A 22510-nucleotide genomic window follows, 5' to 3' on the forward strand; every position below is an offset into this window, starting at 1 on the left:
CCCTATGAATATTTGCAAATGGCAAATATCTACACGAATATATCTGTATGACATGAACATACTTGATCTTAAGCAATGAATTGATCGTGACAATATTAAGACACGTTCGTTTATTTCACTTCGGCTAGAATTTAAAATATGAGTTAAAATTCATTTTTTCCCGTACAAGAATGTGTGAAATTTTACGTGCAAGAAGACACTTCGCGACAGGCAGATTTTTTAATCAAAGCAATAATTTTGAACACAGCTTCTGCACTTTCGAGTATATGCTTTGATAAAGAGATCGCCTGAGATTATTTCTTCCTTAGTAATATATTTAGAGTCAATTATTCCATTTGATCGAGTCTCAGTCTTTTTCAATTAACGCTACCTTTTTACAATATTAACGTTTTGTTCTAATTTATTAAATTAATAAAGTAGAGTTACTTAGTTACTATTAAATTAATAAAGTTGATTTAATCAGAAACGAAGTAGTAAAATATAAAATCAAAGAACGTTAGTCCGTTAAATAAAAATTACACAAACTAATCATCTTTTTAGATCAGGATTTTCAGGTTTAACCCTTTCCGTGCTCATTGTCAGGATCTCATTCACGTGCCCAGGTGCTACTTGAATGGGAGAGAGACATTGGGCACGATGATCTAGAATTAAGTAACGTAATAATTGATCAGCGACTGGCGATGTGTTAGTGTATCGTGCACGACGTATTTTCCACATTATGTGTGTGTGTTGTTAGGCCGTGGAATTGCGTCGCTCTCTCTCATTCGTTAAAACTTCAAATATTAAAAATGTCGAGACACATATCGATTCAATTTACGTCTCGATACAATCGCAATTTGTGATAATATCATCCACGCGATTAAGTGCAACCACGCATGTAATATTGCCGTAAATTACAATTATAATTCCAAGTTTACTTACATTTATCTTAACGATATCATTTCCTCAGACGTGTTTTATCACGTTTTACGCAATGGTCACTAGCCTTCGTCAGTCGATTTCAGGAAAACGGTACGTACCTTAGAGTGTGCATGCTGTGTGTTAAGCTCGGGTGTCGGAGGCGTCCCGGGACGTCCTCTCTAGTGTAGGTCCTTTGCGCCCGAGCGTTTGTGTGAGAACCGTGGAGCGAATGTGTTGGTATGCCTGTTTTGCCATTTTTAAATATAGCGCTAGGTAGGGTAGATAGTATACTTTCTGGTATGACTGTTAATTATAAGTAGGTAGGGCCGGGCAGGTTGGCACAGTCTCTGGTCGGGTAGGCGCGTTTTCGTGTGACCAACCTGTTTCTGGAAATCTAATTTGAAAAATCGACGGTGAAACTGGCACGGGTAGAGCATGCTCTCGTCTCTGGTTTTGCCTATCGATTTTTCGAATTTCGCGGTCGCGGTCGCGAGTGGGCTCGAAACGAACGTTTATCGCTCGAGCACGCACATGCGAGTGGGCAACGATCATTGCCGTGATCGTTGGTCAGTCCATGTGCACTTCAATCAGCTTCCGCGGTTTATATTTTTATTTTATGTTTTTTTTTGTTTGCGATTTAGAAGTCTCGAGCTTAGATTTAAGTTTCAGCGGGCATTGCGCCCGAAGAAAGAAGAGGCTATAAGCCGAAGAGGCCCGGCAAACTGCCACTCAAGAGGGCAACTACTAATGGCCCCCCATCCTCTGGGTCATCCAGAGCATGGGAAGTCATTATTGTTACTACTTTGTCACTATGCTCGCTTTTAGTATTTGTAGTAGTAGTAGTAGTAGTAGTAGTAGTAGCAGTAGTAGTAGTCTTTGCTTTTTTGGCCGATGTATATATCGGTCCATCCTCCCATTGGGCAAATCGCGATTTTTCTTGTTAGAGTTGCGATAAATTAATTACGGGTTGTATTAGAGTTGCGAAATAACATTGCGGCTTTTCATTAGTGTCGCGAGAAAATGGTTTCGGTTTGAATTAGAGTTGCGATAAAATGATAATCGCGTTTGTTTTAGAGTTGCGAATTACGATATCGCGATTGTCTTTTGCAAATTTTATTATGAATTTTTAGAATTGCTTATAGAACTATACGTATCAGAAATTATCCTGTTTTCTATTGTTTAAAATTAGATTATAAAAATGTTAGTTTTCAATTAATTTTATAGTGTTGCAAGTAGCAATACTAGAATACTTGAAATAGTTTTTTCATATAGTAAATAGTAATTTTTATTAAATTCACTTTAAGAGTTAGCGTTGCGATATTGTTCCATCGCGAGTTCTACTAATTTTTCCCTTTAGCGTTGCGGTAATGAATGATCACGTTTTCTTAAGTAGAGTTGCGTTTACAAAATGCCCAAACCCTCCGACTGCATTTGTCGAACACTGTTCCTGGATCACACATGCAGCCTGTATAAGTGCGATCGTTCATTGGCAACTGCCTAGAAGTTTGCACTGTGATCTTCCGCTATTAGCGTTGCGTGTTTTTTAAATATGAGTGCATAGATTTATATTTATTAGCGTCGCGTATCAAATTTCGGGTATTTTCAGAATTTCTTCCTTTTTCTTTTTCTTTAAATGGTAGGTTAATTGTCATTGCAGATATAACGAAGCACTCTGCGCGTTTGATTTTGAAAACTTTCTGCTTCATAAATATTAATAATATGTTAGCGTCGCGAAACAAGAACATAACATTTAAGCCATTAATTTATGACATTTAAACCATTACTCAACAATATTTAAACTACTACTTTATAACATTTAAATTATTAATTTATAACATTTAAACCATCATTCTACAATATTTAAACTATTTATAAATGACATTTAAACTATTAATTTATAATATTTAAACTACTAATCAACAACATTTAAACAACTAATCAAGGACATGTAAACTGTTGCTCGACAACATTTAAACTATTACTTTATAACATTCAAGCCATTAATTTATAACATTTATATTATTAATCAACAACATTTAAACTATTACTTCATAACATATCAGCTATTAATTTATAGCAGTTAAACTATTAATTAGCAACATTTCAACTATTAATCAACAATATTTAAACTATTAATTAACGACGTTTAAACTATTAATTTATAATATTTAACCCATTAATTTACAACATTTAAGCCATTGATTTACAACATTTAAACTGTTATTTTATACATTTAAGCTATTAATTTATAACATTTAAGCCATTAATTTACAACATTTAAGCAATTAATTTACAACATTTAAGTCATGGATTTACAACATCTAAGCTACTAATTCATAACATTTAAGCTATTAATTTTTACATTTAAACCATTAATTCCTAACACTTAAACTATTAATTTATAACATTTAAGCTATTAATTTATAACATTTAAGCAAATAATTAACAACGATTAAACTAGTAATTTATAACAATTGAAACATTAATTGGCAGCATTTAAAACATTAATTTATAAGAATCAAACCATTCTTCAAGGAATCAGTAAGTCTCCCGCTAATAGCCTAATACATCGATAGATTTAACGAAGAAATACCTAACCGCGATTACAGCCAATTAGATCATATTATTTGCTACATAATTAATAACTATATCACGTACTGCGATGCAGGCGGTATTGGAGAATAAAAGAAATTTTATGTTACAACTATGACGAGTATATTTACTCGTTTAACGTGAGAGGAACTAAAAAGGTATTTTAAACAAGCATTAAATAAGAATTTTAAGTATCGCAGACAGTGAGTAGGTGTTATTCAAGAAAAAAAAGAACATTTTATTTTTTAATTAGCATGAGTAAATGAACGAATATCGATAATATAATATAACGCTTAATATGAATGTTATCTGTCTGATTATTTAATACCTTAATTAATTTCACAGTAACGTTATCGACTGCCGTTAGTATTTTTTTCCCCTTTTCGTTCAAACTAATTGATAGTTGAAAACTAGTATTAAAGAAGTGTGAATTTAGTCTTAGCTTGCAGAAACTATTAAAATGATAAAAAAGGATATAGTATTAAATCGTTAAAGACGGCAATTTACGATAAAAATTAAGAAATCGTTCAATTAGATTTTGTTAAAATGGAAAAATCGCCTCCTGCTATGTCAAAAAATCGTTACCGTTTGATCAACAAACCGACACCTTGTCAAGTTATATAAGGAACACGGAAGTCGCGCGCGAGCTCTATTGTGCCTGAAATTCCGGAGAGTGAACATCGAAGAAGAACATAAATATAAGGTAAGTAAAAAAAAATATCAAACAACAACATTGCAACCAGTAATTTATAACGTCTAAACCATTAATTTACAACACTTATGCTATTAATTTATAACATTTAAGCAATTAATTTATAACATTTAAACTATTAATTTATAACATTTAAGCCATTAATTTATAACACTTAAGCTATTAATTTACAACATCTAAGCCACTAATTTACAATATTTGAACTGTTATTTTACAACATTTAAACTGTTATTTTATACATTTAAGCTATTACTTTATAACATTTAAGCTATTAATTTACAACATCTAAGCCATTAATTTACAACGTTTAAACTGTTATTTTATACATTTAAGCTATTAATTTATAACATTTAAGCTATTGATTTACAACATCTAAGCCATTAATTTACAACATTCCAACTGTTATTTTATACATTTAAGCCATTAGTTTATAACATTTAAACTATTAATTTATATCATATAAGCCATTAATTTATAACATTTAAGCCATTAATCTAAAACAATTACTCCATTAATTCTTAACAGTTATACCAATAATTTATAATCACATCCTCCCATTAATTCAAAGTAATTATGTTCTTAATTTATAACAGTTGTACCGTTACTCGGAAGTAACTCTACATCCATTGATTCAAATCAATACCATCAATTCGTAGTGAGTGAATTAATGATTTATTTTGTTTCATTTTATTAACGAAATATATCATGTCTTTGAAGTGCTATTTTATTTCTATATAGCATTATCTTTTAATTTTAAATACAGAATTTAATCTCTCATTTCATTATTACGTATAACACCTGTGGCAACACAGAGTGTAATTTTAAGATGTAATTTTCCATTTCTGCTCAAAACCAAGGACACAACACCATATTCATGGAATCAAGGAAGCGAGTGCAATTTAACCGAAGGCAACGACATCTTATCATTTGTCCATACGCGCTATAATTGGTACCTCGCATAGTTTCGTTTCTTCGATGATAAGTTCAAAATACAAGTATGATTATGCGGATCCACGTACTACAGCTATTCCAATTAATAAATTTCAATACACGCCACTTCTTTATTATAAAATAATTTTACATCTCTGCTTCCAATGCTTAGAAACTCTTTATGTAAATGGGACCCGAAAGTAGTTACCTCCTCGTGGTGGGTCCCGGTAATTGGTATCGTTTTCCAAATAATAATACACCAAGTACTATTTTGAATATCAGTATTATTATTTGAAAACGATATCAAGCTAAAAACTACTTGAATATAGTCCGGTCTTGATCATCCAAAATAGTTTTGGTGATCTAGACTGGACTAATAACCCCCCGCGGGGGCACCGTGGGACATCGTGGGACATCGTGGGACATCGCAGGACACCGTGGGATGCGAGCGTTTTAGCCTTAATTAATCATAAGATAGATACCTATGTTATGTGCATTGTAAGCTCATTCTGTACAAAGATACTTATCTATCTTGGAACGAAAAATAAAGATCTCGTCTCTCTTAATCCCCTCGCTCACCACACTGAAAAAATTGTTCCCGCGATATATCGGCTCGCGGTCGCTCAGTTCTTTCAAACCGTAGCGTGACGTACTCGTTCGCGCGTATTCCGGGTACGTGCGGGTCAACGTGCACTGGACAAATCTTTGGATTCGTAAGTCGCCCCAAGCACACCTCTGTGGTTAGTAACTGCTCGAAAACTGCCCGTCGTTTGCCTCGAATCGCGGGAGTTGTCATCGCACTGGTGATACCTGCGATCCGCCATACTGTCCGATTGGTACTTCGGTACTCGGGCAGAGACCTGCATTTCACGTCCTCCGTAATCCTGTTTAAGTGAAAAACTCGCGGGCGGGGGGACCCCACTGTGCAGTTGGGGTAATGCCTTCGTAATCCTGATCAGCGGTCCATCCTCGTGAGTGGACCCCACTGTTCAGTTGAGGCTTCTTGCCTTCGTAATCCTGTTCAGCGGTCCCTCCCCGGGTACTCACTTGTTTCAGTTGGAGTGTGTTAAATTGCAGGCCTGTTTGTTGGGTCACTTGTATAATCGGTCTTTGCCATCGACCGTGATAAGATCCAGACGACTTGACAGGTATCGAGAGAAGGTCAATGCTTGGGCTTTCCGCCGAACCTTAGAGTTATCTGGTACACGGGAGTACGTCGCGTAGGTTTGTTAGTTCTTTCGAGAGATCGCGATCTCGTTCGTTTCGGGCGTGCCGCGATTTTTTCCTTTATCATCTGATTCATCGGGCATCTTCTTGTTTTCCCATTTTTAAGGGAAACTTATTGAAATCACGTTAGAATTTATAACTTTTCAATATCTTCAATATCTTATAGCGTCGCAAAAGAAGAACGTTAAACAGTTTAGTACAGCGACTCGTATGTCCCTTCTGCAAGACACGAAATGGTATATACAGTGTCAGTAGCTGCATTTTCTTCTTTTCCTTCCAAGTTAGATAAATGTGTCTTTGATACCGAATGCTGCCAGTAGGGATGCGAATTATTGTATAATATTTGTACTGATCGATGTAATCGTTGTGTGGGAGATAGATGTTGCGTTACGTATGCCTTGTTCTACGTTTGTAAAGATTCATGTAAGCGCTGCGTTGGAGATATGTGTTTCGCAGTTAGACTACGAAACAACTATTTCTTTACGCAGGCCCATGGTCAAGTAGAGTCAAAACTGGACATTCTGCCAATAGGTTGAATGTCGAGATCGATGTGTAGTGTTAAATAACCCATGGGCGGGTCTCGTGCGTAGTCACCTCCTCGTGGTGAGACCTGGTAATTGGCATCGTTTCTCAAAAATTAATCAGTCGTTTAATCTTTGGAAAACGATACCAAGCCAAGAACTACGCAACAGTCCAGTTTAGATCACCAAAAGCCTCTAAAAGAATTTTGGTGATCTAGACTGGACTAATAACCCCCCGCGGGGGCACCGTGGGACATCGTGGGACATCGTGGGACATCGCAGGACACCGTGGGATGCGAGCGTTTTAGTCTTAATTAATCGTAAGGTAGATAACTATGTTAATTGCATTGTGAGCTCATTCTGTACAAAGATACTTATCTATCTTGGAACGAAAAATAAAGATCTCGTCTCTCTTGATCCCCTCGCTTACCACACTGGAAAAATTGTTCCCACGATATATCGGTTCGCGGTCGCTCAGTTCTTTCAAACCGTAGCGTGACGTACTCGTTCGCGCGTATTCCGGGTACGTGCGGGTCAACGTGCACTGGACAAATCTTTGGATTCGTAAGTCGCCCCAAGCACACCTCTGTGGTTAGTAACTGCTCGAAAACTGCCCGTCGTTTGCCTCGAATCGCGGGAGTTGTCATCGCACTGGTGATACCTGCGATCCGCCATACTGTCCGATTGGTACTTCGGTACTCGGGCAGAGACCTGCATTTCACGTCCTCCGTAATCCTGTTTAAGTGAAAAACTCGCGGGCGGGGGGACCCCACTGTGCAGTTGGGGTAATGCCTTCGTAATCCTGATCAGCGGTCCATCCTCGTGAGTGGACCCCACTGTTCAGTTGAGGCCTCTTGCCTTCGTAATCCTGTTCAGCGGTCCCTCCCCGGGTACTCACTTGTTTCAGTTGGAGTGTGTTAAATTGCAGGCCTGTTTGTTGGGTCACTTGTATAATCGGTCTTTGCCATCGACCGTGATAAGATCCAGACGACTTGACAGGTATCGAGAGAAGGTCAATGCTTGGGCTTTCCGCCGAACCTTAGAGTTATCTGGTACACGGGAGTACGTCGCGTAGGTTTGTTAGTTCTTTCGAGAGATCGCGATCTCGTTCGTTTCGGGCGTGCCGCGATTTTTTCCTTTATCATCTGATTCATCGGGCATCTTCTTGTTTTCCCATTTTTAAGGGAAACTTATTGAAATCACGTTATATAACTTTTCAATATCTTCAATATCTTATAGCGTCGCAAAAGAAGAACGTTAAACAGTTTAGTACAGCGACTCGTATGTCCCTTCTGCAAGACACGAAATGGTATATACAGTGTCAGTAGCTGCATTTTCTTCTTTTCCTTCCAAGTTAGATAAATGTGTCTTTGATACCGAATGCTGCCAGTAGGGATGCGAATTATTGTATAATATTTGTACTGATCGATGTAATCGTTGTGTGGGAGATAGATGTTGCGTTACGTATGCCTTGTTCTACGTTTGTAAAGATTCATGTAAGCGCTGCGTTGGAGATATGTGTTTCGCAGTTAGACTACGAAACAACTATTTCTTTACGCAGGCCCATGGTCAAGTAGAGTCAAAACTGGACATTCTGCCAATAGGTTGAATGTCGAGATCGATGTGTAGTGTTAAATAACCCATGGGCGGGTCTCGTGCGTAGTCACCTCCTCGTGGTGAGACCTGGTAATTGGCATCGATTTCCAAAAATTAATCAGTCGATTAATCTTTGGAAAACGATACCAAGCCAAGAACTACGCAACAGTCCAGTTTGGATCACCAAAAAAAGAATTTTGGATGATCTAGACTGGACTGCACTATTAATTTATAACATTTAAGCCATTAATTTACAATATTTATGTCTTGAATTTACAACATCTAGGCCACTAATTCATAACATTTAAGCTATTAATTTTTACATTTAAACCATTAATTCCTAACACTTAAACTATTAATTTATAACATTTAAGCTATTAATTTATAACATTTAAGCAAATAATTAACAACGATTAAACTAGTAATTTATAACAATTGAAACATTAATTGACAACATTTAAAACATTAATTTATAAGAATCAAACAATTCTTCCAGGAATCAATAAGTCTCTCCCTAATAGCCTAATAGATCGACAGATTTAACGAAGAAATACCTAACCGTGATTACAGCCAATTAGAACATATTATTCGCTACATAATTAATAACTGTATCACGTACAGCGATGCAGGCGGTATTGAAGAAATAAAGCCATTTTATGTTACAACTATAACGAGTAAATTTACTCGCTTAACTTGAGAAGAATTAAAAAGAATTAAAAAGAATACCTGACTTTTAAATAAGCATTAAATAAGAATTTTAAATATCGCAAACAGTGATGTAGGTGTTATTCAAGAAAAAAGAACATTTTATTTTTTAATTAGCACGAGTAAATGAACGAATGTCGATAATATAATATAACGCTTAATATGAATGTTATCTGTCTGATTATTTAATACCTTAATTAATTTCACAGTAACGTTATCGACAGCCGTTAGGCTTTTTTTCCCCTTTTCGTTCAAACTAATTGATAGTCGAAAACTAGTATTTTCAAGAAGTGTGAATTTAGTCTTAGTTTGCAGAAACTACTAAAATGATAAAAATAGATATCGTATTAAATCGTTAAAGACGCCAATTTACGATAAAAATTAAGAAATTGTTCAATATGATTTTGTTATAATAGGAAAACCGTCGATTGCAATGTCAAAAGATCGTTACCGTTTGATTGACATCTCGTCACTTTGTCAAGGTATATAAGGAACACGGAAGTCGCGCGCGAGCTCTTTTGTGCCTGAACTTCCGGAGAGTGAACATCGAAGAAGAAGTTAAATAAAAGGTAAATAAAAAAAATATCAAATAATAACATTGAAGCCAGTAATTTGTAACGTCTAAAGCATTAATTTACAACACTTAAGCTATTAATTTCTAACATTTAAGCTATTAATTTCTAATATTTAACCTATTAATTTATTACATATAAGCCATTAATTTATAACATTTAAGCTATTAATTTATAACATTTAAACCATTAATTTGTAACTCTACATTCATTGATTTAAATCAGTACCATCAATTCGTAGTGAGTGAATTAATGATTTATTTTGTTTTATTTTATTAACGAAATCTTTCAGGTCCCAGATGTGCTATTTTATTTCTATATAGCATTATTTTTTAATTTTAAATACAGTACTTAATTTCTAATTTCACTATTTTGTATAAAAGCAGCGGTAACACAGAGCGTAATTTTAAGATGTAATTTTCCATGTCTGCTAAAAACCAAGAAAACAACATCATATTCATCGAATCAAGGAAGCAAGTGTAGTTTAACCGAAGGCAACGACATCTTATCTGTAGCTGCACATGAGTCAGAGGACATTTCAAATCATGTTGTTGTTTTGCCTCGGAGTATCAACATCGTTAGGTTACAAGTAATGTAAGAACAAATAAACTCCGGGCAAAACAACGTCGCCGCTATAATGTCGCTTTATTATAAAATAATTTTACATCTCTGCTTCCAATGCTTAGAAACTCTTTATGTAAATGGGACCCGAAAGTAGTTACCTCCTCGTGGTGGGTCCCGGTAATTGGTATCGTTTTCCAAATAATAATACACCAAGTACTATTTTGAATATTAGTATTATTATTTGAAAACGATATCAAGCTAAAAACTACATGAGTATAGTCTGGTCTTGATCATCCAAAATAGTTTTGGTGATCTAGACTGGACTAATAACCCCCCGCGGGGGCACCGTGGGACATCGTGGGACATCGCAGGACACCGTGGAATGCGAGCGATTTAGCCTTAATTAATCATAAGATAGATACCTATGTTATGTGCATTGTAAGCTCATTCTGTACAAAGATACTTATCTATCTTGGAACGAAAAATAAAGATCTCGTCTCTCTTGATCCCCTCGCTTACCACACTGGAAAAATTGTTCCCACGATATATCGGTTCGCGGTCGCTCAGTTCTTTCAAACCGTAGCGTGACGTACTCGTTCGCGCGTATTCCGGGTACGTGCGGGTCAACGTGCACTGGATAAATCTTTGGATTCGTAAGTCGCCCCAAGCACACCTCTGTGGTTAGTAACTGCTCGAAAACTGCCCGTCGTTTGCCTCGAATCACGGGAGTTGTCATCGCACTGGTGATACCTGAGACCGCAATACTGTCCGATTGGTACTTCGGTACTCGGGCAGAGACCTGCATTTCACGTCCTCCGTAATCCTGTTTAAGTGAAAAACTCGCGGGCGGGGGGACCCCACTGTTCAGTTGGGGTAATGCCTTCGTAATCCTGTTCAGCGGTCCATCCTCGTGAGTGGACCCCACTGTGCAGTTGAGGCCTCTTGCCTTCGTAATCCTGTTCAGCGGTCCCTCCCCGGGTACTCACTTGTTTCAGTTGGAGTGTGTTAAATTGCAGGCCTGTTTGTTGGGTCACTAGTATCATCGGTCTTTGCCATCGACCGTGATAAGATCCAGACTTCTTGACAGGTATCGAGAGAAGGTCAATGCTTGGGCTTTCCGCTGAACCTTAGAGTTATCTGTTGCACGGGAGTACTTCGCGTAGGTTTGTTAGTTCTTTCGAGAGATCGCGATCCCGTTCGTTTCGGGCGCGCCGCGATTTTTTCCTTTATCATCTGATACATCGGGCATCCTCTTGTTTTCCCATTTTTAAGGGAAACTTATTGAAATCACGTTATATAACTTTTCAATATCTTCAATATCTTATAGCGTCGCAAAAGCAGAACGTTAAACAGTTTAGTACAGCGACTCGCATGTCCCTTCTGCAAGACACGAAATGGTATATACAGTGTCAGTAGCTGCATTTTCTTCTTTTCCTTCCAAGTTAGATAAATGTGTCTTTGATACAGAATGCTGCCAGTAGGGATGCGAATTATTGTATAATATTTGTACTGATCGATGTAATCGTTGTGTGGGAGATAGATGTTGCGTTACGTATGCCTTGTTCTACGTTTGTAAAGATTCATGTAAGCGCTGCGTTGGAGATATGTGTTTCGCAGTTAGACTACGAAGCAACTATTTCTTTACGCAGGCCCATGGTCAAGTAGAGTCAAAACTGGACATTCTGCCAATAGGTTGAATGTCGAGATCGATGTGTAGTTTTTAAATAACCCATGGGCGGGTCTCGTGCGTAGTCACCTCCTCGTGGTGAGACCTGGTAATTGGCATCGATTTCCAAAAATTAATCAGTCGATTAATCTTTGGAAAACGATACCAAGCCAAGAACTACGCAACAGTCCAGTTTGGATCACCAAAAGCCTCTAAAGGAATTTTGGATGATCTAGACTGGACTGCACCGTGGGACACCGTTGGACACCGTTTTACACCGTGGGACACCGTGAGATGCGTGCGTTTTAGTTTTAATTGGTCGTAAGATAGATACATATGTTAAGTCCATTGTAAGCCTATTCTGTACATTGGTACTTATCTAACTTGGAGCGAAATATAAAGTACTATTCTCCTTTTACACTGAAACTTGCATATAAACATTACATGTTTGAATATTTCATAGCACCTTAAATTTGTAATATGTTTAAGGCTCAGAAGAATGAGAGAAATAGAGGAAGTGAACAAAAGAAAGAAGCTAATATTACGAAATAATGTTTGAACCTTGCCAGTCAGGGAATAATTATACATATTTTATAGCATTTTACTAATCTTTCTTCGATTGAATTTGTTTCTTCCATTGAATTAGTTTCTTGCATTGAATTTATTTCTTCTATTGAACTTGTTTCTTCGATTGAATTTCTCTTCCCTTTCCATTTATTATGTTTCTACAATTCTCCCTTAGACCATAGCGATAAAAAGAAATACAGTTAAGAGTTATAAAATGGCACCCATTGCACAATTTCACCATACGACAAAATAAAAATCTTTTACACTCTCTCCGTCAATCAGCAAACCCCACATTTTATAGCGGCAATTTTTCACCAGAGAAAGAATATCTTCTTAAAAAGAAAGAAAGAAACAAGAAAATTCAGGTTTCGCATGAAACAGGCTAACGGGCTATCGATGCTTTCCAACGACTCGAAAGGAATTCACCATCAAAAATTGACATCAGGACCACCAAATTTTTTTGCTTCACACCGTTTTAGATCAGCAACTAGAAGTGTACGGCCATACCGAATGACAATAGCTCTTACTTCCTATTTCTTTCTTACATCGATATCTACAAAGAAATATTTCATGTAAATAATAATAATAATGCGTTTATATACATATGTGTAACTACTATTAAATTTTTCAATACTTACATTTCTGATAATATGCCACAAAAGCCTTAGAAATAGCTTGGCACATACCATAAATTTGTACTACATGACCACCACAGTTTATTTTTACTTTAGTGTCAACTCCAGGAAACTCTTCCTATACAAGAAGAATGGATAACAATAATTAACAGAATATTATTGAAATGAAGACATTCTTATTTTAGTCAACACGAGGTATCAGTATTACTATTTTGATATTCACAAATAATCTTTTTCGGAATAGGAGAGTATTGCAGGAAAACATTGAGAAAAATTGGAAAGCTGCATTTCCGTCATCAAACACAACGTTGTTAGATAGATATTCTTGAAATTCGATGGAATCTTACAATGGAATACTTACTATGGCGAGTAACAAAATGGGTTGTTGTAATTCGTATTGCGATACTCGAGGTTGAAGCAATTCCAGGGAACGTCAATTCCTATTTCAATCGAATTCAAACTACAAGTGCCTTTTGCTTTTATGTGCACTATACAAACGGCTCGAGATCGATCGATTATTATTAAATGAGTTTCATAATAATTATTTTGGCCGAAGTTTGTACACAGGAAGAATATTCATGCTCTCCTAATTCTCAACTTTATTCTCCAATTCTATATGATGTTATTGCTCATGAAAGAATTGTATATGCATATGTATATGTTAATATAAGTTTGTTAGAGGAAATACATGCCATGACGATGTAGCTGTGATAAGTGATAATGCTAATGATAATAACTGGTAATGATGACAGCTGATATTAGTTTTATTTTATAATCATTTATAGTCGTTTTTTGAAATAATCATTTATTACTGTATGTTTAGAACTGTATTTAAAATATTACGTTCCGTTACAAAATACATTATCTCGTTTAATGTAACGCATATCTTATTTTATATCTTCGCATCGATCTAACAACCAGGAACACTACATCTCATATCTATAATTGCAACCACTGAACGTTTTATCAAATACAATTCCAGAAATGCAATGAAATGTATTTACCAGATATTTGTTGTGTACGTGTCGATAATAATAAAATATTGAACGATCTTTTGGATCTCGAACATAGTCTTGCTGCGTGCATGCAGAATCCGATGACGATAGTATCGATGGTTTAGTTTCGACCACTCGATGTTGGAATATATCCTCTCAACACTTTATTTATGGTGCGTAGAAGCGGATACTTTTCACCACATACACCACTGAAGTCATCGGTTTCGATGCTCCACATCATCATACCACCAAGTCCCTTAAACATGACGTACTTGGCCTTCTCTTCGACAGATCTAGCAACGTAGACATATTACTTTACATTCTTATTTCTATATCTTTTATCTCTCTTTTTACGTTCACATAACAGCGAATACTCACTTAGTATCATCGTATCCAACCCATTGGTTGCCCTTGAAAGCATAAGGTACACGTTGTTCAGGTTCGCGTTGCACCGTCCATCCCTGTTGAATATATTTGCAGATCTCGTTGTAACCGAGCATACCACTTTCTCGCGTGTAAGGACCAGCTTTTCCAGGACCAATGGTTTCAGAACCTATGCCATTCTTCGAGGAACTCGCCAAGGTGAAGGATCTACCGTAAGCAGGAATACCAACAACGAGTTTCTCAGCTGGTGCACCTTGTTCAAGCCAATATTCAACAGACCGATGCTAAAACGTAAATGTTCCCATACATCAAAATCGATATATCGAATATTTCGTTTGATACCAAACACGAATAAAATTTGAAGACAACCGAGAATGCAATTTTACCATGTTGAGCATAGCTTGTTTCCCAGATTCCTGCGAGGACGGATATAGAGGAGCGTTAACCGCTGCGAAATTGTTCCACGGTCCATTCAAGTCGTACACCATCAAATTAATTAAGTGAGGATATTGCGCCATTTGTGGAATATCATAAGATTTAGAAGCTGAGTTTTCAACAGCACCGACCGCCACGCTGAGGATGTAATCCTGTTTGTCGAATTCTTCTCTCATCTCCTTCAACAACGTGACATAGTTCTGTATGTCGGCTGGATTGCCGCCACGTTGGTTCGGATATTCCCAGTCGATGTCGAAACCGTCGAAATCGTACATCTGCAGGAATGTAATCACGCTCCGGATGAATCGCGCACGTTTTATAGGATTAGCGAAAACCTTGGAATACTTGGTGGAACCTTCGTTCCAACCACCTATCGCTATCAAAGCTTTCATTTCTGGATTCAGTTGACGAAGTCTGGTGAATTTTCCATAACCATCTCTACCGTTTGGTAGATCCATCCACTTATCCAATATTCTGATGTTACCATTCTCAGAGATACCAATGAAGGTATAGATTATATGAGTGCATAGAGTGGGATCTATATCGGTTGGTTCGAATCTTCCAAGTCCAGGACGATAGGCTGACCAGCTACCATAGTAGCAAACGATTTTCTCTGATTATCGGAAACGGATTATCGTTATTACTATAACTTAAGCTGCTTGTTATTGCAATTCAATAGAACAGAATGTATTGAGGATTACGGAATTATTTAACGATACCGATAACGAGGTTTAAGCAGAAATTTATTGATCGTTAGTTTTATCAGTAATTATGTATTTTGTACTTACTATCAGTCGTGTTGTTCGCAGTGGCATACGCCACAAAAGCAATCAGGAACAGCGCCTTCAACATCTGATAATAAGCAATTTTTGTTAACTATTAAGGATAGAAATTTCATCGATGGAAATGCAAATAACGGAGAGCTTAATTCGAAATATCGCGTTAATGTTTTAAAATTGATTAATTAAATTGTTATCGATTTTAACAAGATCGCACATATCGTTGTACAAGCACTAGCTATAATTGTGAAAATAAAATACGCGAAAGAATTCTTTCGAAGAGGAGTTTGAATAAATCTAGCGTTAAACGTCACGTTTATATTTCCAATGTACTTTTACCTTTAAATTGACACAGGTGTGTATGTAAGACAAATAGCGACAAACGGCGTCTTCACTTGCTTGCTATAAAACTGAAATAAAAAATAATGCTTAAACGCATAAAACGAATAGCGCACTGTGAAAAGTATTAAAAATAGACAACATTGCTGAATGAAAGAAATTTTCAAGCGTGAATATATATTTCACGATAAAATTTACCAAATACAGTAAAAACTAACACAGTAAAATAGAACTTTTATCCACTGTCACATACGACGCTATATAAATATTACATATAAAAGAAAGTTAAATAAATAAGAATTGTTAAATAAACCTTACCTGTTTCAAAGTTGCAGAGCTCAACTTGCACTTGTCGCAGCCGGTATCGGTATGTCACAGTTCACAAAGCGTAAGGGACTTGATATATCAACTAACTCCGACAAGTATCTTAAACGCATTTATCGCGTATTAGGTATCGACTAGCAATTTTTTCTCAGATATCTTGATTCAGACTTTTATAGAATAAACTTCAAACCAGCCCGCTAGTTGATAACTGAATTAAACATTATACCATCCATCAATCGCTCATCGGGACTCAGTTACAATCAGGGTGTGCCATAAAAATGAATCATTATCGTGTTTACTTTTTTCCTTTAATATCCACTATCGATCCACAGCTTATCAATCGTTACAAACGACCAGATGTTTGACTATGTTAAGTATGACAATCTTTTCGTACGAACGAAAATATTACGATAAAGTTGTCTGAAAGATGTTCAATAAATTTTAAATCGACGATATGACGATTATAAATACCGTAAAATCTTGGTAACTCGAATCTCACGGGAACAGTTGAAATTTTCCAGTTGTGGAGGTTTCCACTTATCGAAGTTTTCCAGTAAGTGAGATTTTTGACGAACGAGAACTCGACATACAGAGACCTTATTATACAGGGATTATATTTTTCGCTTTACACATATTGAAAGGCGCAGAGGCGCGTAATTTGCTTTTTATTTGACTGACGAAACACATTCAGTTTGCATAGGAGACATATGATGGCACGATACTTCCAGCTCTAGACGCAGCGATGATAAAACCGTAACTTATGTGGGTGAACCTCGACTCGAAGAGGTCGAGCTTCTCTGAATCCGAGTTACAGAGGTAAAACAACGCATCTAAACGTGCAGGAAATGATTCGAGTTAGAGGGAGATTATATTTCTATATTCTTCTATCTTTATATTGTATAGATTTGATTATAGGGGTTCGAGTTAATGAGATTTTACTGTATTACATTTACAGATATATGTATACATATAATATCGTGAGAACAATTGCTTTGAACGCGATATATTTCCTGGTATCGCATTACTTTTATCAGTTGCTTCCGGGGAATTTTTAAATCCTCGATTATTTCTAAATCAAACGTTATGCCAAAGCTAATGTCACTGTCGGGCGATAGTTTTTAGAAAAATATCTGATAAAAAGACAGCAAAGTATACAGGGCGAGTTACTTGAGACTATAAGCTGAAATATTTTCAATGCTGTTAATTATATCGACAAGTTTTTCAGATGAAAGTTGAATAGCTTCGAAGAAGGAGATATGTATGTTGGTGTCACTAGTTTTCAGTTTCAATTACTAGTCCTGTAATTTGTTTTTTAAATGAAATGATATATTTTTTAGGAACGTTAATCGATGCAACTCGAGATTTTCTATAGAAAATTATTAACATACTTACGTCGACAAACTAATAGCTTAGTAGATATTTTAACTTTTAGTTTGTAAAACTTATCGTATGGAAGATAAGGAAAACGAAAACAGAAGTTGCTATTTGCTTCGTGTTTTGTGCCCTCGCACACGGTTTTTGCTAATCATCGATGATACGAACAATGTTTCGTACAAATAAAAGCAAACGCGAAGCTTTGAACGCTTGCAATGGTTGTCTGACTTTCGTCACCCTTGGTTCTAAGAAGACGAGGGCAAAATACTCGAGGGTGCCATACGTGAAATCCTCCGCGGTACCGCGTCGTAGGATAGCGGGTTCCAAGGATTTTCCTATACTCTAACATTTTTTATACAATCGTCAGTATGGACGAACGACTGTCTTATCCATATTTTAGCGTTTACCAAAAATGTAATTTTATATTCCATACTATTCATATTATACATATTGCAGACTATATGTATTCTTTAGCGACTCACTTATAAATATAGCAATCGTAATAGTATGTAGAGCTGTTAATAATAATAATATATTCTGTATATCTAGACGCGAAGACTACATAATATTTAGACTACATATTTATAAGTTTTGTAACGTAGATTATTGTCGTTTGAAATATATACCTTTAACGATTTGTCTGATAATACTGATGGACGTGACAGTAATAATTGTATAGAATTCATATCGCTATGAGCATACACGGTTTTGTATGCAAAAAGGTATGGCAGTATCAAGTTGGCAAGAACTTTGTGAACAATGGGCAAACCGTTAGTAACTGTGAAGGAAGGAAAATTGGAAGGCGCAGTATTGAAAAGTAGCCTAGGATTGTCATATATCGCTTTCAGAGGGATACCTTTCGCCGCTCCTCCTATCGGAAATCTTAGATTTAGGGTACGTTTCCGGTACATGTTCTCGACTTATTTCGACTTTATCACGCCATGTCAAATATCATCTTGTAGTAATTCTAATATGTAAGAATTGTAAGAAATATGTACTAGCGGAGTCGAAACTCCAATCTTTTTGTAGTCGCCTATGTTAAAAATGGTACCGTGGTCTCCTACTATTCGTATTTCATGATTCTCGGTTTTCGAGTATGAACTCAATTCCCATAATTATATCGTTCACGCGAAATCGAAAAATTGTGGAATTGAAATTATTTTATTACATTTTGCTCAAACTGTTCGGAATAATTATTGACCATTGGAAACAACTTGAAGAAATTGAAGTTTAAAGTACCGTTTAATAGAATCTGATTAATACGAGTGATTTGTACAGATAGTTAAAGTAGTGCGTCATGTAATGTTGTATTTATTTTCCATCCAAGTGTCCTTTTTTTGTTTCTTACAAAAATAGGATCCTCAACCACCTGCACCATGGACTGGTATCTTGGATACATCCAAAGACACGAAATACATGTGCCCACAGTTGGAAGAAAATCCGCCTTTCGACGTTATTGGCAACGAAGATTGTCTTTATTTGAATGTTTACACGAATTCTCTCGATCAATCGAAGCCTGTTATGTTCTGGATTCATGGAGGGGCATTCATGCTAGGCAATTCGAGTTTTCACGAATCGAGGCCTGATTATTTACTCGCCAAAGATGTTGTAGTTGTCTCAGCTAACTACAGGCTTGGCGCATTCGGTTAGTTTTGGTTCAGTTTTACGGTAAAAACATGTCTATTTCTGTCGACATCATATATGCATACATTCGCAAAATATCAAAAAAGAGATTGTGCATGCAATTTAGAAACAAAATTTTTATTTTACGAATAAACAGAAAAGCTCTAGAATTATCCAGTTTTTTAAATTTCAAGGATTTTTAAATTTGGGTCACCGAATCGCGCCAGGAAATCTGGGTTTGAAAGATTTGATCATAGCTTTAGAGTGGGTCAAGAAAAATATCGCCAACTTTGGCGGAGATTCCAATAATGTTACGATTTTTGGAGTTAGCGCTGGAGCAACTTTGGTACATTCCTTACTCGTATCGCCTCGGGCGAAAGGTAAAACGTGATTTTGACTACGTTCTTGATAAAATTAATCGAAATCTAAACTCTCGAAATCATTGAAGATATCTACACAAGAGAAAATGTAAATGTCAAAGATCAAGTCTTATTCGTGATTTCAATGCACCGAAATGTTTTGTGATTTATCGAGATATATCGAGATTTCGAAAAGATTTGTTAATCCTGTTAGTTCTATGTCGATTTTTAGGACTGTTTCACAAAGCGATTTTGCAGAGTGGTACATTGACGTGCCCTTGGGCAAATTTTGAGATTGAAAAGGGTTCTGAAGGCGGTTTTAAACTTGCCTCGCTTCTTGGCAAAGTTTCTAATGATCCTGTCGAAGTTTTTGAATTTCTACGAACGGTGCCCGCTGAGGACATCGTAAAAGCCCAACTTACACTTTTATCTCCGGAGGCAACAACTTTTCTTTTAACATACTTCGTTAATTATAATCAAACATCGGAGATTAGAAGAAACAAAGAATTTGAACTCGTCATTTTGTATTGTAGAGAGAGAAGGCCAGTATCCTACCTTTTAGACCCAACAGTGACGAAGTGGCAGAGAATCCCGTTTTACCAGAACCGGTCGAACAATTAATTACGAAAGAAGCAGATGTGCCCGTGATAATCAGTCACACGGCACACGAATATTTGATGATCATAAAAGGTGAGTGTAGTAAAAAATTAAAAGAAAAAAGAGGAAGATATTAAAGATAATTGTTTATTGCACGAACAATGATACTGTGCGATTTTCGTGTTTCTCAGATAAGAGCGAAAAATTAATAAATGCTTTCAACCAGTATCTCTATGGTCACGTGAAAAATTTGGGATCATTGAAGAAATTAGGGGATGCTGAAATAAAAAAAATGTTCGCCTTGGTAAAAAATCAATATTTCGGTGGAAAACCGATCAGCGTGGAAAACTTAACCGAATTTTCAGAATTACTCAGTCTTATTAATTTCGGCATTCCCGCGATGTTGTTGCTAGAGGATCGGGTGAAAAGAACCACCGCGCCTAGTTATTTCTGTGTATTTTCATACGTTGGCAGTGAGAAAACCCCGACGGATCTTCTAGTAACACGACAGATTTCTGGTAACTTTAATTTTTAGATCCATTGCCGCATAATTGTCAGATTGTGTACACAACTATCAAACACGATATTTGCTCTTATACTGTAGGAGCGTCTCATACCGACGACGTCGCGTATTTGCTATACTTACCCAAATGTAAAACTGAACATCCTGATCCACCAGCGATTGGTACGAAGGACAGGATTACGTTAGAAAGAATGACTAGAATGTGGACCAATTTTGCTACAACTGGGTAAATTTTCAACGTGACTTCGAAAAGCATGAATCTGAATTTTAGAATTTATATATCGTATATGTTGAATATAGGAATCCTACTTCAGTTAAAGATGAGTTTGTCAACGTTGATTGGAAGCCTGCAACGGAGGAAGATCTGTGTTATTTGAAAATTGACGACGAGTTACAGTTGCTGCCTATTTCACCACATCTTTTATCCTCTAAGTAGACTACATCAATCTTTTTTTTATTTGGGACGAAAATTAATTTTGGGAGAATTTTTATTTCTTTTTATTCACATGTAATTTATAATAATACATGTAATCACTTTCTTACGTTTGTAAGAAAGCAAAGGGTGCAAAGGAAGTAATAAATACATTACATATTTTCTACGCTTGTAAAATGTTACTGACAGCTATTTACACGCATCGACCATGCAAACGCATCTTTCTTTTTCGTTTGCAATAAATTTGCGAGTATCTCGAAATCCAAACTCTCGAAATCATCGAAGATATCTACACAACAGAAAATGTAAATGTCAAAGATCAAGTCTTATTCGTGATTTCAATGCGCCGAAATGTTTTTCAGTGCAATTTCGATGAAGAAGAAGAGATAAAGAATGGCAATGAAATAAATTGTAAATATGTTGTACCTATGCTATAAATATTTATCTCAGGCTACGTGGGGCTGATAAGAAACTTGTCGTTAAATAAATAAATATGTTTTTCTTTTCTTGCGATTAGAATTGTTTTAGACTAAACTTCAACTAGTCACTATCGCGTCGATAAAGTTCCAGTTTTTACCCTTTCTCTTTTTTTTTTCATTTTCGTCATTATTAACGAGGTTTGGTGTATGATTAAATTATTGTTTGTGTAATAACACAACGCACGTTTCGATGTTTAAAAAACAACTTATATATTATTAATAATTCTATTCATCCGTGACTCTTTTAAAACACGAAAATAACACTTTTATGTATAATACCACATAGAGTTTCAGTCAAACGATTTTTAAAATATTCGTCAATTTATCGAAAAATACCGGTTATTCTCCGAGTGATATCGATGATGACTCATATGCACTCGTTCACGGCTTATTTATTCCAAAAGGCGAAAGCTTTTTGTATCCTCTCGTTGTGTGGTTTTCCTGGCGTCATAGTGACCACAGGATTTGTACGTTGCGACATTTGCGGTACGTTCGTCGGTGATTTCGATTCTGCTGCCTCTTTCTCGAATAATTTGGCCGTACGACTCACGTTTCCGGTCGGAACGAACTTGCTACGAATTCTTCCGATTAGTAGCCTTGGGTCCTCAATTTCGTCGGGCACTAAAAACATATCAATTCATAAATGTTGTAGCAAAATCATTTATCGAAAAATACTTGT

The 22510-nt window shown here is 36.2% G+C and overlaps 3 protein-coding genes across 7 annotated transcripts in view; 1 reads left to right on the plus strand and 2 right to left on the minus strand.

The window, feature by feature from the left end:
* Positions 1–13842: 13842 nt before the first annotated feature.
* LOC138181044 (chitinase-3-like protein 1) lies at positions 13843–16549 on the minus strand. The gene is given in 7 exon segments (XM_069115562.1): positions 13843–14312; positions 14314–14475; positions 14561–14850; positions 14953–15614; positions 15790–15853; positions 16120–16190; positions 16438–16549. Coding segments are annotated over 5 exon segments (1377 nt in total). The 5' UTR covers positions 16120–16190; positions 16438–16549; the 3' UTR covers positions 13843–14113.
* A 1955-nt stretch (positions 16550–18504) lies between these two features.
* LOC138181799 (esterase FE4-like) lies at positions 18505–21518 on the plus strand. 2 transcript variants are annotated; one of them, XM_069117088.1, is made up of 8 exons: positions 18508–18711; positions 19174–19462; positions 19635–19820; positions 20032–20237; positions 20333–20489; positions 20588–20914; positions 21001–21145; positions 21220–21518. In XM_069117088.1, the coding sequence occupies exons 1-8, from the start codon at positions 18577–18579 to the stop codon at positions 21353–21355; spliced, it is 1581 nt and encodes a 526-aa protein (XP_068973189.1). In that variant the 5' UTR covers positions 18508–18576; the 3' UTR covers positions 21356–21518. The 2 variants fall into 2 exon arrangements, with proteins under 2 accessions (XP_068973276.1, XP_068973189.1); XM_069117175.1 differs by lacking the exon at positions 20588–20914 and having other exon boundaries at positions 18505–18711; positions 20932–21145.
* The window catches only part of LOC138178450 (titin), a 76981-nt gene continuing 75872 nt past the window's right edge, over positions 21402–22510 (minus strand). For 3 of the 4 annotated variants that reach the window (XM_069110525.1, XM_069110361.1, XM_069110448.1), the window contains one exon: positions 21402–22452. In XM_069110525.1, coding sequence (XP_068966626.1) covers positions 22220–22452 — 233 coding nt within the window. In that variant the 3' untranslated portion in view covers positions 21402–22219. The remainder of the gene's footprint in view (positions 22453–22510) is intronic. The other variant, XM_069110611.1, reaches the window with a different exon arrangement.

Source organism: Bombus flavifrons, chromosome 1, assembly GCF_040668555.2.
Source record: "Bombus flavifrons isolate JBK064 chromosome 1, iyBomFlav1_principal, whole genome shotgun sequence".
NCBI classification, from domain to species: Eukaryota; Metazoa; Arthropoda; class Insecta; order Hymenoptera; family Apidae; genus Bombus; species Bombus flavifrons.